Here is a 13,835-nt window from a genome sequence, read left to right as displayed (position 1 = left end):
GCTGATCCACTGACCCCTCCTCCAACCGGGGGATGAAATGTTCTCTCGCCTCTGGTGCCAGGACCCAGCTTGGTAGGGAGTGTCGAGGAAGGCTCCAAGGCTCCAGCCACCAAACAGGCTGCCTGGAAACCCCTGGGAATCCAAGGGCACTATTGTGCTTGCCACTACTTCTGAGGCCAAGGGGAGACTTGAGAGGCCATTTGCGGTACCATGTGGTATTGCTTCAATGGGAGGGCTGAGGGCTGCACCGGGGGCAGGGAAACCGAGTCCGAGGTGGTACCTGCTGAGCAGACACTGGCGGAGGCCTATGATCCAGAGCTTACTCTACGTTCCCTGCGGTGCTGAGATCCCAGTGCAGATGGCGATTTCAGTGACCAAGTATGGGGCCTGGACTGTCTGGTAGGCATGCTCCTGTGGTCCCTGGAGAAGCTACCAGTGCTTGAGGGATGATGCCAGGGTGGTGATCTCTGGAGCCAGGACGTGGATCTGGACCTGTAGGAGTGGGTACAGAGTCTAGAACTACTCAGTGACAGTGAGTATTGGGGCTGGGGAGGTGCAGAGAGGGTGAGTACCACCTGGTCAGAGTATTGGGGAGAGTGGAGGTGGAGAGAGGGTGAGTACCACCTGGTCAGAGTATTGGGGAGAGTGGAGGTGGAGAGAGGGTGAGTACCACCTGGTCAGTGAGAACTGTATGGAGAGACACTCGCCCTATGGTACAACTTCTGCTGCGCAGCATGCCTCTGAAGGTCTGTGTTCCAAGGTATGGGGTGCCAGGGATTTAGCATGATGTGGCAGCCTGTACCAACCCCGATGGGACTACAAAGGGCCTTCTTATTTGGGCATACAGGGGAGTACGAATGTCAAAGGCTTGGCGACTGATTTGAAAGTGGCAGCTATCCCTTGTGCCTGCAGCCAGCTGGCCCCGCTGATGATGGTACTGGCATGGTAAGAATGTCCTGTGCCACTTGGAAGGTTTCTGGGGTTCTATGTCCATGGTGGCCAGTGGCAACTGGGTTGGACTGGGGCTTCCAGTCTGCGCTGGGGATTAGTCCTTGGAATGTTCTGAGGGATGGTCACCATTCTTGGCCTTCTCTCTTCAGGCTGGAGAGCTGTCCTTGGCACCCTTCTTAGCCTGGGTGCCCAAAGGTGCCTGGTGTTGTGTCTATGTTGCTGCACTTTGCACCAAGGCTGAAGTACTCAGAGCCGAGTCTGAATGCAGCACTAGGGAAGACTCCATGAGCAGCACCCTCATAGAATGCCTCTCTCCCTTATTGTCCTGGGGCAGAAAGAAATGCAAATCTTGCACTTAGAAGAAACATGCGATTCACCCACGCAATGAAGGCAATCAGTGTGAGGGTCACTAATTGGCATAGGTCTGCAGTATGCAGCACAGGCTTTAATGCTGGGAGAACAGGGCATGCTCTGTCCCAACAGGGTACTAACTGTTAACCATTCTACTAACACAAAGAAGAAACTATTTGCAAATGAACAGAGGGAATGATAATGCTGCAGCTAAGACTGGAGCAGAGTGTTTTAAGCACCATCACTAACAGAAGAAAGGAACCGAGGAGGGAGGAGACTGGGAGTGCCCTATATAGCACAGCATGTGCACGCCACTCCAGGGGGCGCTGAGAACCAGGTCCCTACGGGAACTGGCGAAGGAAAATCTTCTGGCACCAGTGCATGTAGCAGAACTGGACATGAACAAGCTGTGATGTAGTGGGCACTGTTTGGGCTGTGGGTGACCCCTATGGCCTGTATCTGTGAGCACTGCACAGCAAGGGATGCCGCCTGAGGAGCCTTAGGTTAAGCAGACAATGACCCAACCGGTTCTTACCTGTTGAGGGCAGGAACAGAACAAAGGCAGTGAGTGTTGGGGTAAGTTTCTGGCTAGAAAACATGAAGGGAACAGACTAAGCTGAGTGCTGAGGGGGGTGATGGATCCCTTAACCCAAGGGGTCTGAGGCATTCTGGCCCTGACTCCTGTAACCACATCATGCCTATGCTGTGCTGTATCCTGGAGGAGCAATAAACCTCCTCTATTCTACTGGCTGGCGGAGTCTGTTCTTGCTGCTACGGGGCTGCAGGACCGGGGGAACCCTGACACGCCATCACACAAGCACTCAAAGAGCCGGTAGTATTTAGAAACAAACCTAGCTATAAGGCTACGTCTACACTGCCCAGTCTTATGCAAGAACATCTGCATACTTAAGGAACTGCCATTTTTGCGCAAGGGGCTTCTGTGCAAAAAGTAGCAGTGTAGACTGCTTTTTGCGCAAGGAGGAAGAAGAACCTGGCAGAAAGGCTCTTGAACAAGAGGGGTTTTTTGCGCAAGAAGGAGCAGTGTAGACTGTTCCTTCTTGTGCAAAAGCCCCTTGTGCAAAATGGCACCTCATGAAGTATGCAAATGAGGCGTGGTGATATTCATCGCTGCGCCTCATTTGAATATGTTCTTGCGCAAGACTGGGCAGTGTAGACATAGCCTAAGAGTCATCGTGAGCTTAAATGCTAGAACAGGGCAGGAACAGGAAAAGGTTTAGTGAGAAAAGGAGACTAGTTTTTGGCAAGTTTAGCTTGACCATGCAGCTGCACTGTAAGGACAAGAGATAGTAAAAAGTGAACAGAAAGTGAAAAGCAAAACCCGGATAGAGCCAGGAGGAGAGATCAATTATAGTACAGGTAAAAGAAAAGTTGAGGAAGAGATTGGAAAGCATGCCTTTAGATTTAGCCAGGAATAATCTTACTCCAGTGCAGCTATTCTGAAACCATGCTTCAGGACCCCAAAGTGGGTCATGACCCATTTTAATGGGTTCACCCAGGGCTGACTTTAGGCTTGCTAGCCAAAGGCTAAGATTGAGCCCCAAAGGCTCCAGCCCCAACTAGTGGGGCTTAGATTACATGCACTCTTCTCTTCACCCCTTTGGTCTTCAGCTTTGGCTCCTCAGCCTGCGGTGCTGGGGCTTGGCAGGCTCAAGGCTACAGTTCCCCCTCATGGGGTTGTGCAGTAACTTTTGTTGTGCAGGGACGTTTGAGAATCCCTACCCCAGCGCGAGCATAGTACAGGTGTAAGACAGAGCGCACTACTCATGTAGAAAATGCACACAGGGATTCAGTTTGTGCAAGGGGAATTTCAAGGTAAATAGATAAACTCTGCACTGCCTGGACCACCCTGAGGCAGCCAGAACAGGGACCAGAATCTCTAGGCCACAACACGATATATACATATTATCTAAACTACCTGCAGAGTAGCACTACAAAACGTTTGCTTCTCTCTGAGATGTTGGCAACCAAATTATTTTCAGTATTGAAAAGAGAAAAATCCAAAAAGTCAACACACATCAAACAAAAGTAAATGTAACAGATATTCTTCCATTTTATCTTGGAGCTAATTACACCCTTGCAGAACAAGAAGGGAATACAAATGAGGGGCGGTAAGGATGTGAAAGAACAGTCGACTACCCGATAAGCTGGAGTTTATTTATAGCTGGAGCTATTGATTATTTGATCATCGCCCCCCTTTCCCCACCGCTGCCACTCTGCATTATTAAAGGGACAGGGGAGCTAGTCCCACAATCTCAATCGTGCAGAGTGGCAGTGGGGGTGGTGTAGAGACTTGGAGGATTGGCTCCCCTGTCCCTTTACTAGTGCAGTGCGGGGGGGGGGGGGGGGGAGAGGGAGGGAGGGGGAAGGGGAGGGAGAGGGCTTGTGCTGAAACCCAGCAGGACCAGGGATTGAGCCAGCATCCTCTCACACCATCTCCCTTCTCCCTTTAATAATGCAGAGCGGCAGTGGGGGTTGTGCTGAGACCTGGTGCAAGCTGACACTGAGCACTATAACTGCCCTTCCTTATCGACTAATCGAGGAGTTGATGGAAATTCTATAGATTACTTGATTATCTAATTAACTGCTACTTAGCATCCCTAGTGGGAAGTGGAGGGAAGAGAAGCTCCTCGATTGTCAATGCCCACCAACTACCAGATCATGCAGATAAGGCAATGCTACTTTTTGGTCATAAATTATTGATATACCTAATAAATTGGTAAAAACACTTACCTTGGATCATCCCTAGGTGAAGATCAGAGACTACTGACTGATACAATCTCCATTTCACACTAATCTCTAAAATCAGACTGATATGCAAGAGTTAATTCTAGTATTTTCAAAACCAATAAATCCTCATGTATGAAAAGCACCCTCATGATTCAAGGTAATGATCCAACACACCTTAATATGCACATTAAAAACCCACTCCGTTCCTTAGAGTAGGGGTTTTATTTAAAATAAGTTTTATGATTTAGATTTTTCCTTAAGATTTTGATGACTGAGAATTCTGCGTATATATCCACTCTGACTCACTTATTTTTCTTCTCTCTTTTTAGTAGCTTGCTTTCTATATTCATTTTGCTGTTACCAGAAATCAAGCTATACAAGAAGACGTATGAAACTTTCTTCTGCTCTTTTGTGCTCCAGAAAGGAATGAAACATCTGTAATGATATCCAAGTGAGGGGGAATTCTCAGTGGAAAATAAGTCCTTTGAAAGCTTGAATTATTCACAACTGATAAGAGTTGTTGACAGTGACAACTTCATCTCTGTTGTTCTTTTCCTTTAGGAGAGTTGTACACGTTTGGCTTCTTAAACCTTCATTCTTAAAAGTTCCTTTGTAAAATATAGCTTCATTATATTTGAATGCAGAATTTAAATATTTGCACCCTTCCTTTGCAGTATTAAGCCCCCCTCACCCACTGCCTCTGTAAAGGAGTTTGGAGGACAACAGCTGTTGAGGCCTCCATGGAAGTGTAGTTCTTGGAAGCAGTACAGATGGATATGGCCTTCACAAAGATGTCCCAGGCCTCCAGTAGATCTCTTAAGAGTCACCAATTTCTGCTCACAGAGAGTTGGGAGAAGGGCAGACCATGGTTCCTGACCACAGATTCAAAACTTGTGGGCCTTCCAGTCTCCTGTATGGAAATAACATGCATGGGAGATGATTTGGGTTTAAAACACGATGTTTTACCATAACTAGACAAGCAAATCCCTAGCAATATATTTTTGTAGGAACAATATATTGATAAAACTTTGGACAGTTGTCCACACTGCACAAAGATGACATATTCTTCCTATTTTACCAATGTAAAAAACGTTTATCTCCCAATATTCTATCTGTTCAGGGGGACTGCCTTGTTAGTTGTACAGTGGAAGGACATTTGGAAACCAGACATAAACATTTATATTAAACAGATTTACAGTGTTGAACACAATAGCACGTGTCTGAACTAGAAGAGCATGATGAAACATACTAGATCAGTTACAGAAACTTCATATTAAGCGAGAGATGAGAAAGCATTTTGTCTCAAACATGCCAATTCTCAGCAGTCTAGCTTTTCAAGTTTTCATGTTTTAATAATAAATCACTGAACATTATGACTTTTTGTTTAAAAAGTGTTTTCATTTTAATGGATTTAGTTAATAACATCAAATGAATAATACAAAATTGTGTCCGTATTCACATTTCCATACATTGTATTATGGACCACCTGAAAATCTGGACTAAAAATGCATAAGGTGTCTTACTCCTAACCTAATTTTTGCTATATGTAGAGGAGATATACAGAAACATGCATTTATTAACAATGACATGTTAACATTAACTTAAACAAGAAGATATGGTAAGGTGTGCATTGCATAATAATGCACACATACGTGATATGTGAAACCAAATGTCAAGTGCTACCAAGAAAAATCAGAAGTGATTACACACTGACATTTTATGATACTTTTAGCTTATTTTTTAAAAAATTTACTTTAAATAGTTAAAATATATTTTCCCTACGGAAAGCATATACTGGAAGACAGACTGGAAGATTTTCTTTTTCTAAAAGCATTCCATTTAAACAATTCATGAATTTGACATAGATAAGACTCTAGAGGCCCTAAAGCCTTTAGAGATTTTCAGAGACAATTTTCCAACCCAAAGGATTCACAGATTTTTACTAGTAAAACTTTGGAAGTAGCAGCTTGGAAAGCACCTTGCCTTTATAGAAATACTATGCTTCAATTAAAACAAACAAGAGAGAAAGAGATGCTATGCTGTTTGGAGGAGAAATGGGAACAATTAAAGCCTAACTAATTTACCATGAATTTGATTTCATTAGTTGCTCTGCTTGGTAACTAATGAAATGCCCTATAGGGGTTTGTTCCTTCCTAGTGATTCTTCTCTTCTAATTTGTTCATGTAATCAAATTAATGCTTGAATTTCTGTTGGGAACAGAGGTTAAAGGACTTGGACCCCACTGCAGGATCAAGGAAGAAAGGACAATGGGCTATAGGTACAGAATTAACTCTTACCCCACCACTTATCTGAAATTGTTACACAACAAAATAAAACAGGATATCTGGGAAGGGGGGGAGGATTCCTGTGTATATTGACATTTCTTCTAAATATGTTTCTTCATAAAACTCTCTCAATTCCCATTGACTAAGTTTGAGTCTGTCTGAATGGTCCTTCACATCCCTAATATTCCTACATTTTTAATCCACCTTTGTTTGATGGCCTAGCAACCCTATCACAATCTTTCTAGCCAAGGACAGGATACAATAGTGCTCCTTTATGTTGCTTTTTAATAGTCTGGCGTGATTCCTTTTGAGCAATGCAAGGTGCTTCCTATCTTCTATAGGCAGAGTGCTCTGTCTACTGGCCTTGGCAATGAAACCAAGCTGGAAAGAATCCAGGTCTCCTTCCATGGCAGCGCAGAGCACTGCTAATGACTGGCCATCCGTTTTTCTTTTAAATGTACCTGCTTTTATGAAAAGAACAGCTTCTCCATAAGACACTGCTTAGCTTCCAATAGTCTGAGGGATTAGTCTGGGGCTTGGTCTGAAATGACTGGTTTTCTTAAACCTTCCATTCAGGCTCCTACAGGAAGCATAAAGCAGAAACATATAATATTAAAAATGTAGAAACATCTTCCATTTGTTTTTTAATGGGTGTATTAAGCAGGCACCTGCAGCTAACAAGTCCTGACTAGTATGTTGCTGTGTAACCATATTGTTTGCTCAATCGGTGTCATGCTTTTATTTTTAAATGATTAATGAATATTTTAGGTAAATGTTTACATGATTTAGCCTTCATATTTAAATTAACAAGTTTCAAATGAACGCTAGTAATGTTTGTAACATTGCTGACTGATATCACCACATTAGTTTAATTACTCAATTGGGGAAGAGAGGGAGCAGTTCAGTCCAGATTCAATACTGCAGGAGAGAACTACAGCATCTTCCCTACCCTGTTTCACCTCAACTCTCTCCTCTTCACTGAAAACACAAACACTTTAAAAACTTAAAAAACAACAAATAGTCTAGTAGCACTTTAAAGACGAATGAAACAAGCTCACGATCCCATCTACACATGCTGTTAGTCCTTAAGGTGCTACTAGACTATTGGTTGTTGTTTAAGTTTTCCCTGTTACAGCCTAACTCGGCTACCCCCTGAAGCTATCCTACACTTTTTAAATCAAAATTGGCACTGCTCCCCTTGATTATGGTATGCACAGCATAACACAACATACCTCCTGTCATGGTAATAAACTGCCTTTTTTAAGCAGGCACAGTATGAAGGCGCTTTAAAATAAACAAGAGCCATTTACAACTTCCATTATTGAGTCAGTCTGTTCATAGTAATGTGGGCACAAACCTTGAAGGACAATTATTGCTTTTAACAATAAGAAAACCTTTGGAAATATGGCAAACATCCTATTTAACAAGGATCTTAACCCTATCAGTTAAAATAACATATATTTTGATTTTCAAAATCCTAATTTGATTACTCAAGATGGTATCATTTCATTTTCACATCTCTTCATTATATTCTTTACAATTCTACAGTCTAACGAATATATTAGCAGCTAAATGGGATCACAACAGAAAACTGGAAAACAAACCACATTATATACAAGCATGTCCTCCTATTTGGCCAATGAATGGTGCACCATGCTCTCTTGGTTGAAATTAAGGCACTAAGTGGCAGTTCAAATACAATTTTAAAAAATGACAACATTATCCGAGGAAAGAATGACATGTCCATTTCTTTTGGGCCCCAGCAGAGTATATATACAGTTTAAATGATTGAAAGTAAGGCATTCTGTTGGCAAACTTAAAGAAAATATCCTACTATTTTGAGCCTATTACATTCGTTGTCTTAGTGGGACTGCTGGCACTACTAACCGTTAAGAAACTGGATCAGAGGGTTGCTAAAAAGTTTGTTTGAAGATCTGAAAGGCACCAAAAAGAGAACAGCTCTGCCACTGCCATTTCTATAAAAAACTATGTAAGCTGTGTTCAACACTGCATATAGTCTATTCAATCATAAATCTTTGTTGACCAGAAGATAAAGTGTGGTAGCTTTTCATTTAAACTCTCAATTAAACAAGTGCTAGTTTAGTAAGAAATTTATTTTCATGTATGAGAAAATAACTGCAGTGTCTAACACAACTACACTTGAAGAAAGCAAAACTAGTCTATTATGCATTATTCTAGTTAATACTGAAGCAAATCTGTATAAGCAAAATGGGTTACCTCAAGATACATAGTTTACAATATGAAATCAACATATAAATGAATAAGATTTACTGAAAACAATGTAAAGTGTATTACAAAGATACATGAAACAACTTTAACCACAATATTTTCTCTGTGAAAAATACAACTATTAGTGAGATAAAATGTACAATTGATTTTTTTCCAAAAGAAAAAACAAAAAACACAGTATAAAGCAAAATATTTTTCTTCAAAACAGGGAAAATAGTTAAGGTCATTGTCTTTCATTACAATATAATTTGACACAAAAAGCAGTCATAGGATTGCACCAACTCCATGTTCAGTCTCCTGAACATGATAATAGTAAAAGGAGTCCATAAAGCATAATGAAATTTCTGAATTTTATGATGGCAATATTTGTATACAGAATTTGATGTCACACCAGCTCTGTTTACAAAATGCATAATACTCTAAATTTCATGGTCAGACAGAAATGCAAATATTAGTTTACCCCAGCCCTCAGTCTTTCTGCTATTCAACAGAGTCAGAAATAGCCATAGTATTTTAAGTGTTATCTCTATAGCAAAAAAGAAAAAAATTATATTTAGTGCATGCTTTATCCTTTGTCAAAAACATTTCTGAAAATAAAACTAGGTTACCCAATAGTTTACAAAATAGAAAAATCATTATTCAGGTTAAAAATGTTGTGACGTTTATGTTTAGTTCCATCGCTAAAAGACTGATTTCCTTGGCAGCATCACTTTTCCTAATCAGAAGCCAAAGTACAAAGTTCCATAAGAGAAATAAAATGCCTATGAATAAGAACGTAGTCTTGTATTGTAAGAGTAATCAGTTTTTCTCTTAGCTTTCTTTTCCATCAGGTTAGTGCTGTAGAAAAATGTGAGACTCTGAAGAAAGTTTGTTATGAACACTTCTGCTGTACATGATTCAAAAGTTCACCAAACTTTTCAAAAAGATCCTCCACCCATTTTATATTTTTCATGCACAGTTGAACAATCTCTTCCTGCCCTAGATCTGCACTTTTTTTCTGAACAGAAGAAATCTATTTAAGAGAGAGAGACACAGAGAGAAAAACACATTAGTCTGCCTCCGTTACTCATTTAAAATGTATCATGCAGCTCTTAAACACTTCCTTGATCCATATGCTAGATATTCTTAGCTTTATTAGTCCAGGGTCCTCTCTTCTGTAAACATGACCAAGCTCTATTATTCTTTACTGAAGTGACCTAATTCTAATGTACGATCTGATTTTCCCAGATGCTGAACACCCTACTCTCCTTGTATCTTAAGAAATGTACTGTATAGGAATGGGACTGGTCATAAGAAATCCCATATATGTGAGTGATGCTGTGTGAACTTAATACTCTTAAAATACGGGAGCCAATCATATAAACTCTAAGATATTCTTTTAAATTATATGTTTACAAATATGCCCAATTAAAAGGCTCCCTTACTACTTTAGTTTGGTTAAAATCAGAAAGACATTTAGCTTCCTCATAATGATGTTTTGATAATGGTGTTACATACAGATTCTGCACCACTTCTTAATCTAAAAATAGTGCCACATATAAGAAACAGAACAAATACTCACCTCCTCTTTACATGTCAGATATATGTGGTATTTGTAATGATGGAGTGAGTGATACAAAGAATACAACTGTATTTTTTCTGGATCTACTGAAAACTCCTGCAGAGAAAATAGTTATTCTTAGGCACATTAATGATATTTGTTCCAAGATAAGACTCTATTACCAAATGGGTCATGTCAATTTTAGCAATTCAAAAATAAAAGGTAAAAATAACATCACATCTGACATTGCATCAAGACTGCCAGCATCCTATGAAAGCTATTTAAGATAGTTCTGAAAAAGCCACAAATGGCTTGAATGTATGTATTTCTCTAATATTTATTTTCAATATTTTTGACAAGAAGATAGAAAACAATGTCTGTTACTGGAGATAAATGAGAAATTACAACAAAGAATTTTTTTATATGCATGGCTTACGAGGTGCCTTATGATCAAATTAAAATGTCTCCAATGGCTAAATTGCCACAAGCTCCATGTAGGGGCGACATGTAATTGTGCTCTCCCAAAATCTGTCCTGTATTTCCTCTTTGGCTTCAGTGGGAGAGGGATGAGGAATGTACCCTGAACCAGCCCAAGTGTGCTTGATGGCACAGTATTGTTACCTGTTACACTTCGGGGATGGGAGGGCTATTATCTAAGGCTACCCATGCAAGAGGAGAGCAGCAGCTCCAAGGAGACTGTTGTCTCCTGCTTGCTACCTGCAATGTGAGTAGTTGGCACTGAACATAAGAACGGCCGTACTGGGTCAGACCAAAAGTCCATCTAGCCCAGTAGCTTGTCTGCCGACAGTGGCCAGCACCAGGTGCCCCAGAGAGGGTGGACCGAAGACAATGATCAAGCGATTTGCCTCCAGCCTCTGACAAACAGAGGCCAGGGACACCATTTTATCCCCTGGCTAATAGCCTTTTATGGACCTAACCTCCATGAAATTATCTAGCTTCTCTTTAAACTCTATTATATCTTCTAGCCTTCACAGCCTCCTCTGGCAAGGAGGTCCACAGGTTGACTACACACTGTGTGAAGAAGAACTTTCTTTTATTAGTTTTAAACCTACTACCCATTAATTTCATTTGGTGTCCTCTATTTCTTCTATTTAGGGAACTAATAAATAACTTTTCTTATCGGCCCTCTCCACACCACTCATGATTTTATATACTTCTATCATATCCCCCCTCAGTCTCCTCTTTTCTAAACTGAAAAGTCCCAGTCACTTTAACCTCTCCTCATATGGGACCCGTTCCAAACCCCTAATCATTTTAGTTGCCCTTTTCTGAACCCTTTCCAAGGCCAAAATATCTTTTTTGAGGTGAGGAGACCACATCTGTACACAGTATTCAAGATGTGGGCGTACCACAGTTTTATACAGGTTCCCTGTCTGGGAATAAGAGACTGTCTTATATCTCCTTAACTCCTTGCTATGTAATACAGAATAGGCCAGGATAAAAGACCAATTGCAAGGCTGCAGCTGGCTTGTGTCAGCTGACTCGTGCTTGTGGGACTTCAATTGGGTGGCTAAAAATTGCAAGCTCTTAGAGCCTGGGCTCCAAACCAAGCCCGAACATTTATATAGCAATTTTTCAGCCATGAAGCCAAGCCCTGAGAGCCTGTCAGCTCACCTGAGTCAACTTCAGGTTTCTTTTTACCCCTATGTAGGATGTACCCAATGTGGCCTTAAATACCTTATTTACCTAGGCACCTGATTCTATTCAATAAATTCTGTTGTTATTCTACTACATGTGCCACATGTGGCTTGCCTATTTGGAATAAATTACCTATAGTTTCCAACTTTCTGATTGCAGAAAACGGAATTCCTTTGCCCACCCTCTGCACCTTCTCCAAGGCCCCATACCAAGTCACTCACTTTCACTAGGCTGGGGGATGAAATGTGGAAGTGGGTAAGGGCTCCAGCTGGGGAGCCAGAAATAAGGGATTCAAGTTTGGGGAGCTTTGGGCTGAGACTGAGAGGATGTGATGCAGGAGGAAGCTCCAGGCTGAGGCAGGCGGTTGGAGGCAGAATTGAGAGCTCTAGACTGGGGGTGCAGGCTCCAAGGTGAGGTCAGAATTGAGAGGTTCAGGGTATGTGAGGGGGCTCTGGGCTGGGGTTGGAGTGCAGGAAGGAGTGAGGGCTTCAGCTGGGGATCAGGGCTCTGGGGTAGGACTAGGACAGATGAATTTATGATGCAGGAGAGGGCTCTGTGCTGGAGCAGAGTCATGGGCGGGGGGGGGGTGGGGGGGCTGAGGGTGCAGGCTCCTGATGGTGCTAACCTCAGGCAATTACCAGGAAGCGGCAACATGTCCCTCTAGCTCCTAGGCAAAGGTGCAGCCAGGGAGCTCCATGCTGCTCCAATGGGAGTTGTCGAGTCGGTGTTCAGGGCAGAGGCAGTGCCCAGAGCTCCTATGACAGTCCCTATATGTAGAAGTTGGAAGGACATGCCAGCAGCTTCCCAGAAGCCAAGAATTTTTGTTGAAAACCGGACACCTATCAATACTATACCTATAATAGTTTAAGAATGAAAAGAAACATACCACCAAGACGAATTTTTAATCTACATCATATTAAATCACTTATTATTTTCAGAATTACTTAATTATGAAATATATTTAAAATTTTAATTTCTTGGTAAATTTACAGAAAAACTAATTAGCAACAAAACACAATCCTTTAATTTGTTTTGTTTTTACTATTGTGTTAGGAACCATTTGAATACTTACCTGTGTTAACTTAGTGGTTGATTTAGAAGCCCTCAGTGTTTTCTTGTTGTAAGCTTTACCATTCATTTTGATTTTAGAAAGAGCAACTCCTCCACTTTTTGTTTTAGAATCACGAGTGATTACTGTCAGTTCAGGAAAGTTTTCCAAAGCACTCTTAAACAGAGCATAAAAGCAAAAGAGAGTTTGAATTATCCAAAAATTCTTCCAAAAGATCAATCAATCAGATTGCTGGAAAACTGACCATTATTTTCAGACAAATTAAAATACTGAAAGCACCCAATCATAATACATTTTACACACAACTCTAAAAACCTCACTCAGGGTGTGTGGACGCAGCCATGTCAAACTCAGGCAGCATAAACACTGTTGGCAGCTACTGCTGACAAAAATTGTCACCCGTGAATGACAATAAGCTTTGTTGCTCAATTGCCAATATGGTCAAAGTCGTAGTCAATCAACTATGAGAAAGCAAGATAAGAACACACACAGACATAAACACAAAAGTGACTTGTTTTGATTGACTTTAAATATCATGTCTCAAGAGAATCAGGTACTTTCAGAGAGAACAGGTGTCATCTTTGGTTCCTTCATTAAAAAAAACACAACAACTAGCCAGGAATCCAGCAGGCTAGTAAGATTGCTTGCAATTCTTTATTTTACTTTGCATTTTACTGCTCCTTCCATCCAAGAATCTGTAAACATTTTAGAAATATCTATGATTTAGGCCTCATTACATCTATGAAGCAGGGACAGACACATTATCTTTATTTTACAGATGGGGAAATTGAAATAAAGGTATGTCTTCCAGCAAAGCACCTCCATTTCACACAGTCTATAAGAGCAAGAAATGAAACCCAGACTTCTGACAGTTAGTCTTGTGTTTTAGCTCTTAGACTACTGCCTATTTTCTCGACATTACTCAGAAAACACACTCAATCTCATTAACAAATTAACAATACTCAACAATAACTTCAAAAAT

General features: G+C 41.1%; 1 protein-coding gene across 4 annotated transcripts in view; it reads right to left on the bottom strand.

The window, feature by feature from the left end:
* Positions 1-5,427: 5,427 nt before the first annotated feature.
* QSER1 (glutamine and serine rich 1) overlaps positions 5,428-13,835 on the bottom strand; it is a 110,068-nt gene continuing 101,660 nt past the window's right edge. For all 4 annotated transcript variants that reach the window (XM_006110276.3, XM_075927810.2, XM_075927809.2 and 1 more), the window contains 3 exons: positions 12,857-13,009; positions 10,147-10,242; positions 5,428-9,597 (listed from right to left, as the gene is read on the bottom strand). In XM_006110276.3, the coding sequence (XP_006110338.3) occupies positions 9,457-9,597; positions 10,147-10,242; positions 12,857-13,009 (390 nt within the window). In that variant the 3' untranslated portion in view covers positions 5,428-9,456. The remainder of the gene's footprint in view (positions 9,598-10,146; positions 10,243-12,856; positions 13,010-13,835) is intronic.

Source organism: Pelodiscus sinensis, chromosome 5 (genome assembly GCF_052426305.1).
Source record: "Pelodiscus sinensis isolate ZL-2025 chromosome 5, ASM5242630v1, whole genome shotgun sequence".
In the NCBI taxonomy this organism is placed as follows: Eukaryota; Metazoa; Chordata; order Testudines; family Trionychidae; genus Pelodiscus; species Pelodiscus sinensis.
This window is presented reverse-complemented; position numbering and strand designations above follow the sequence as displayed.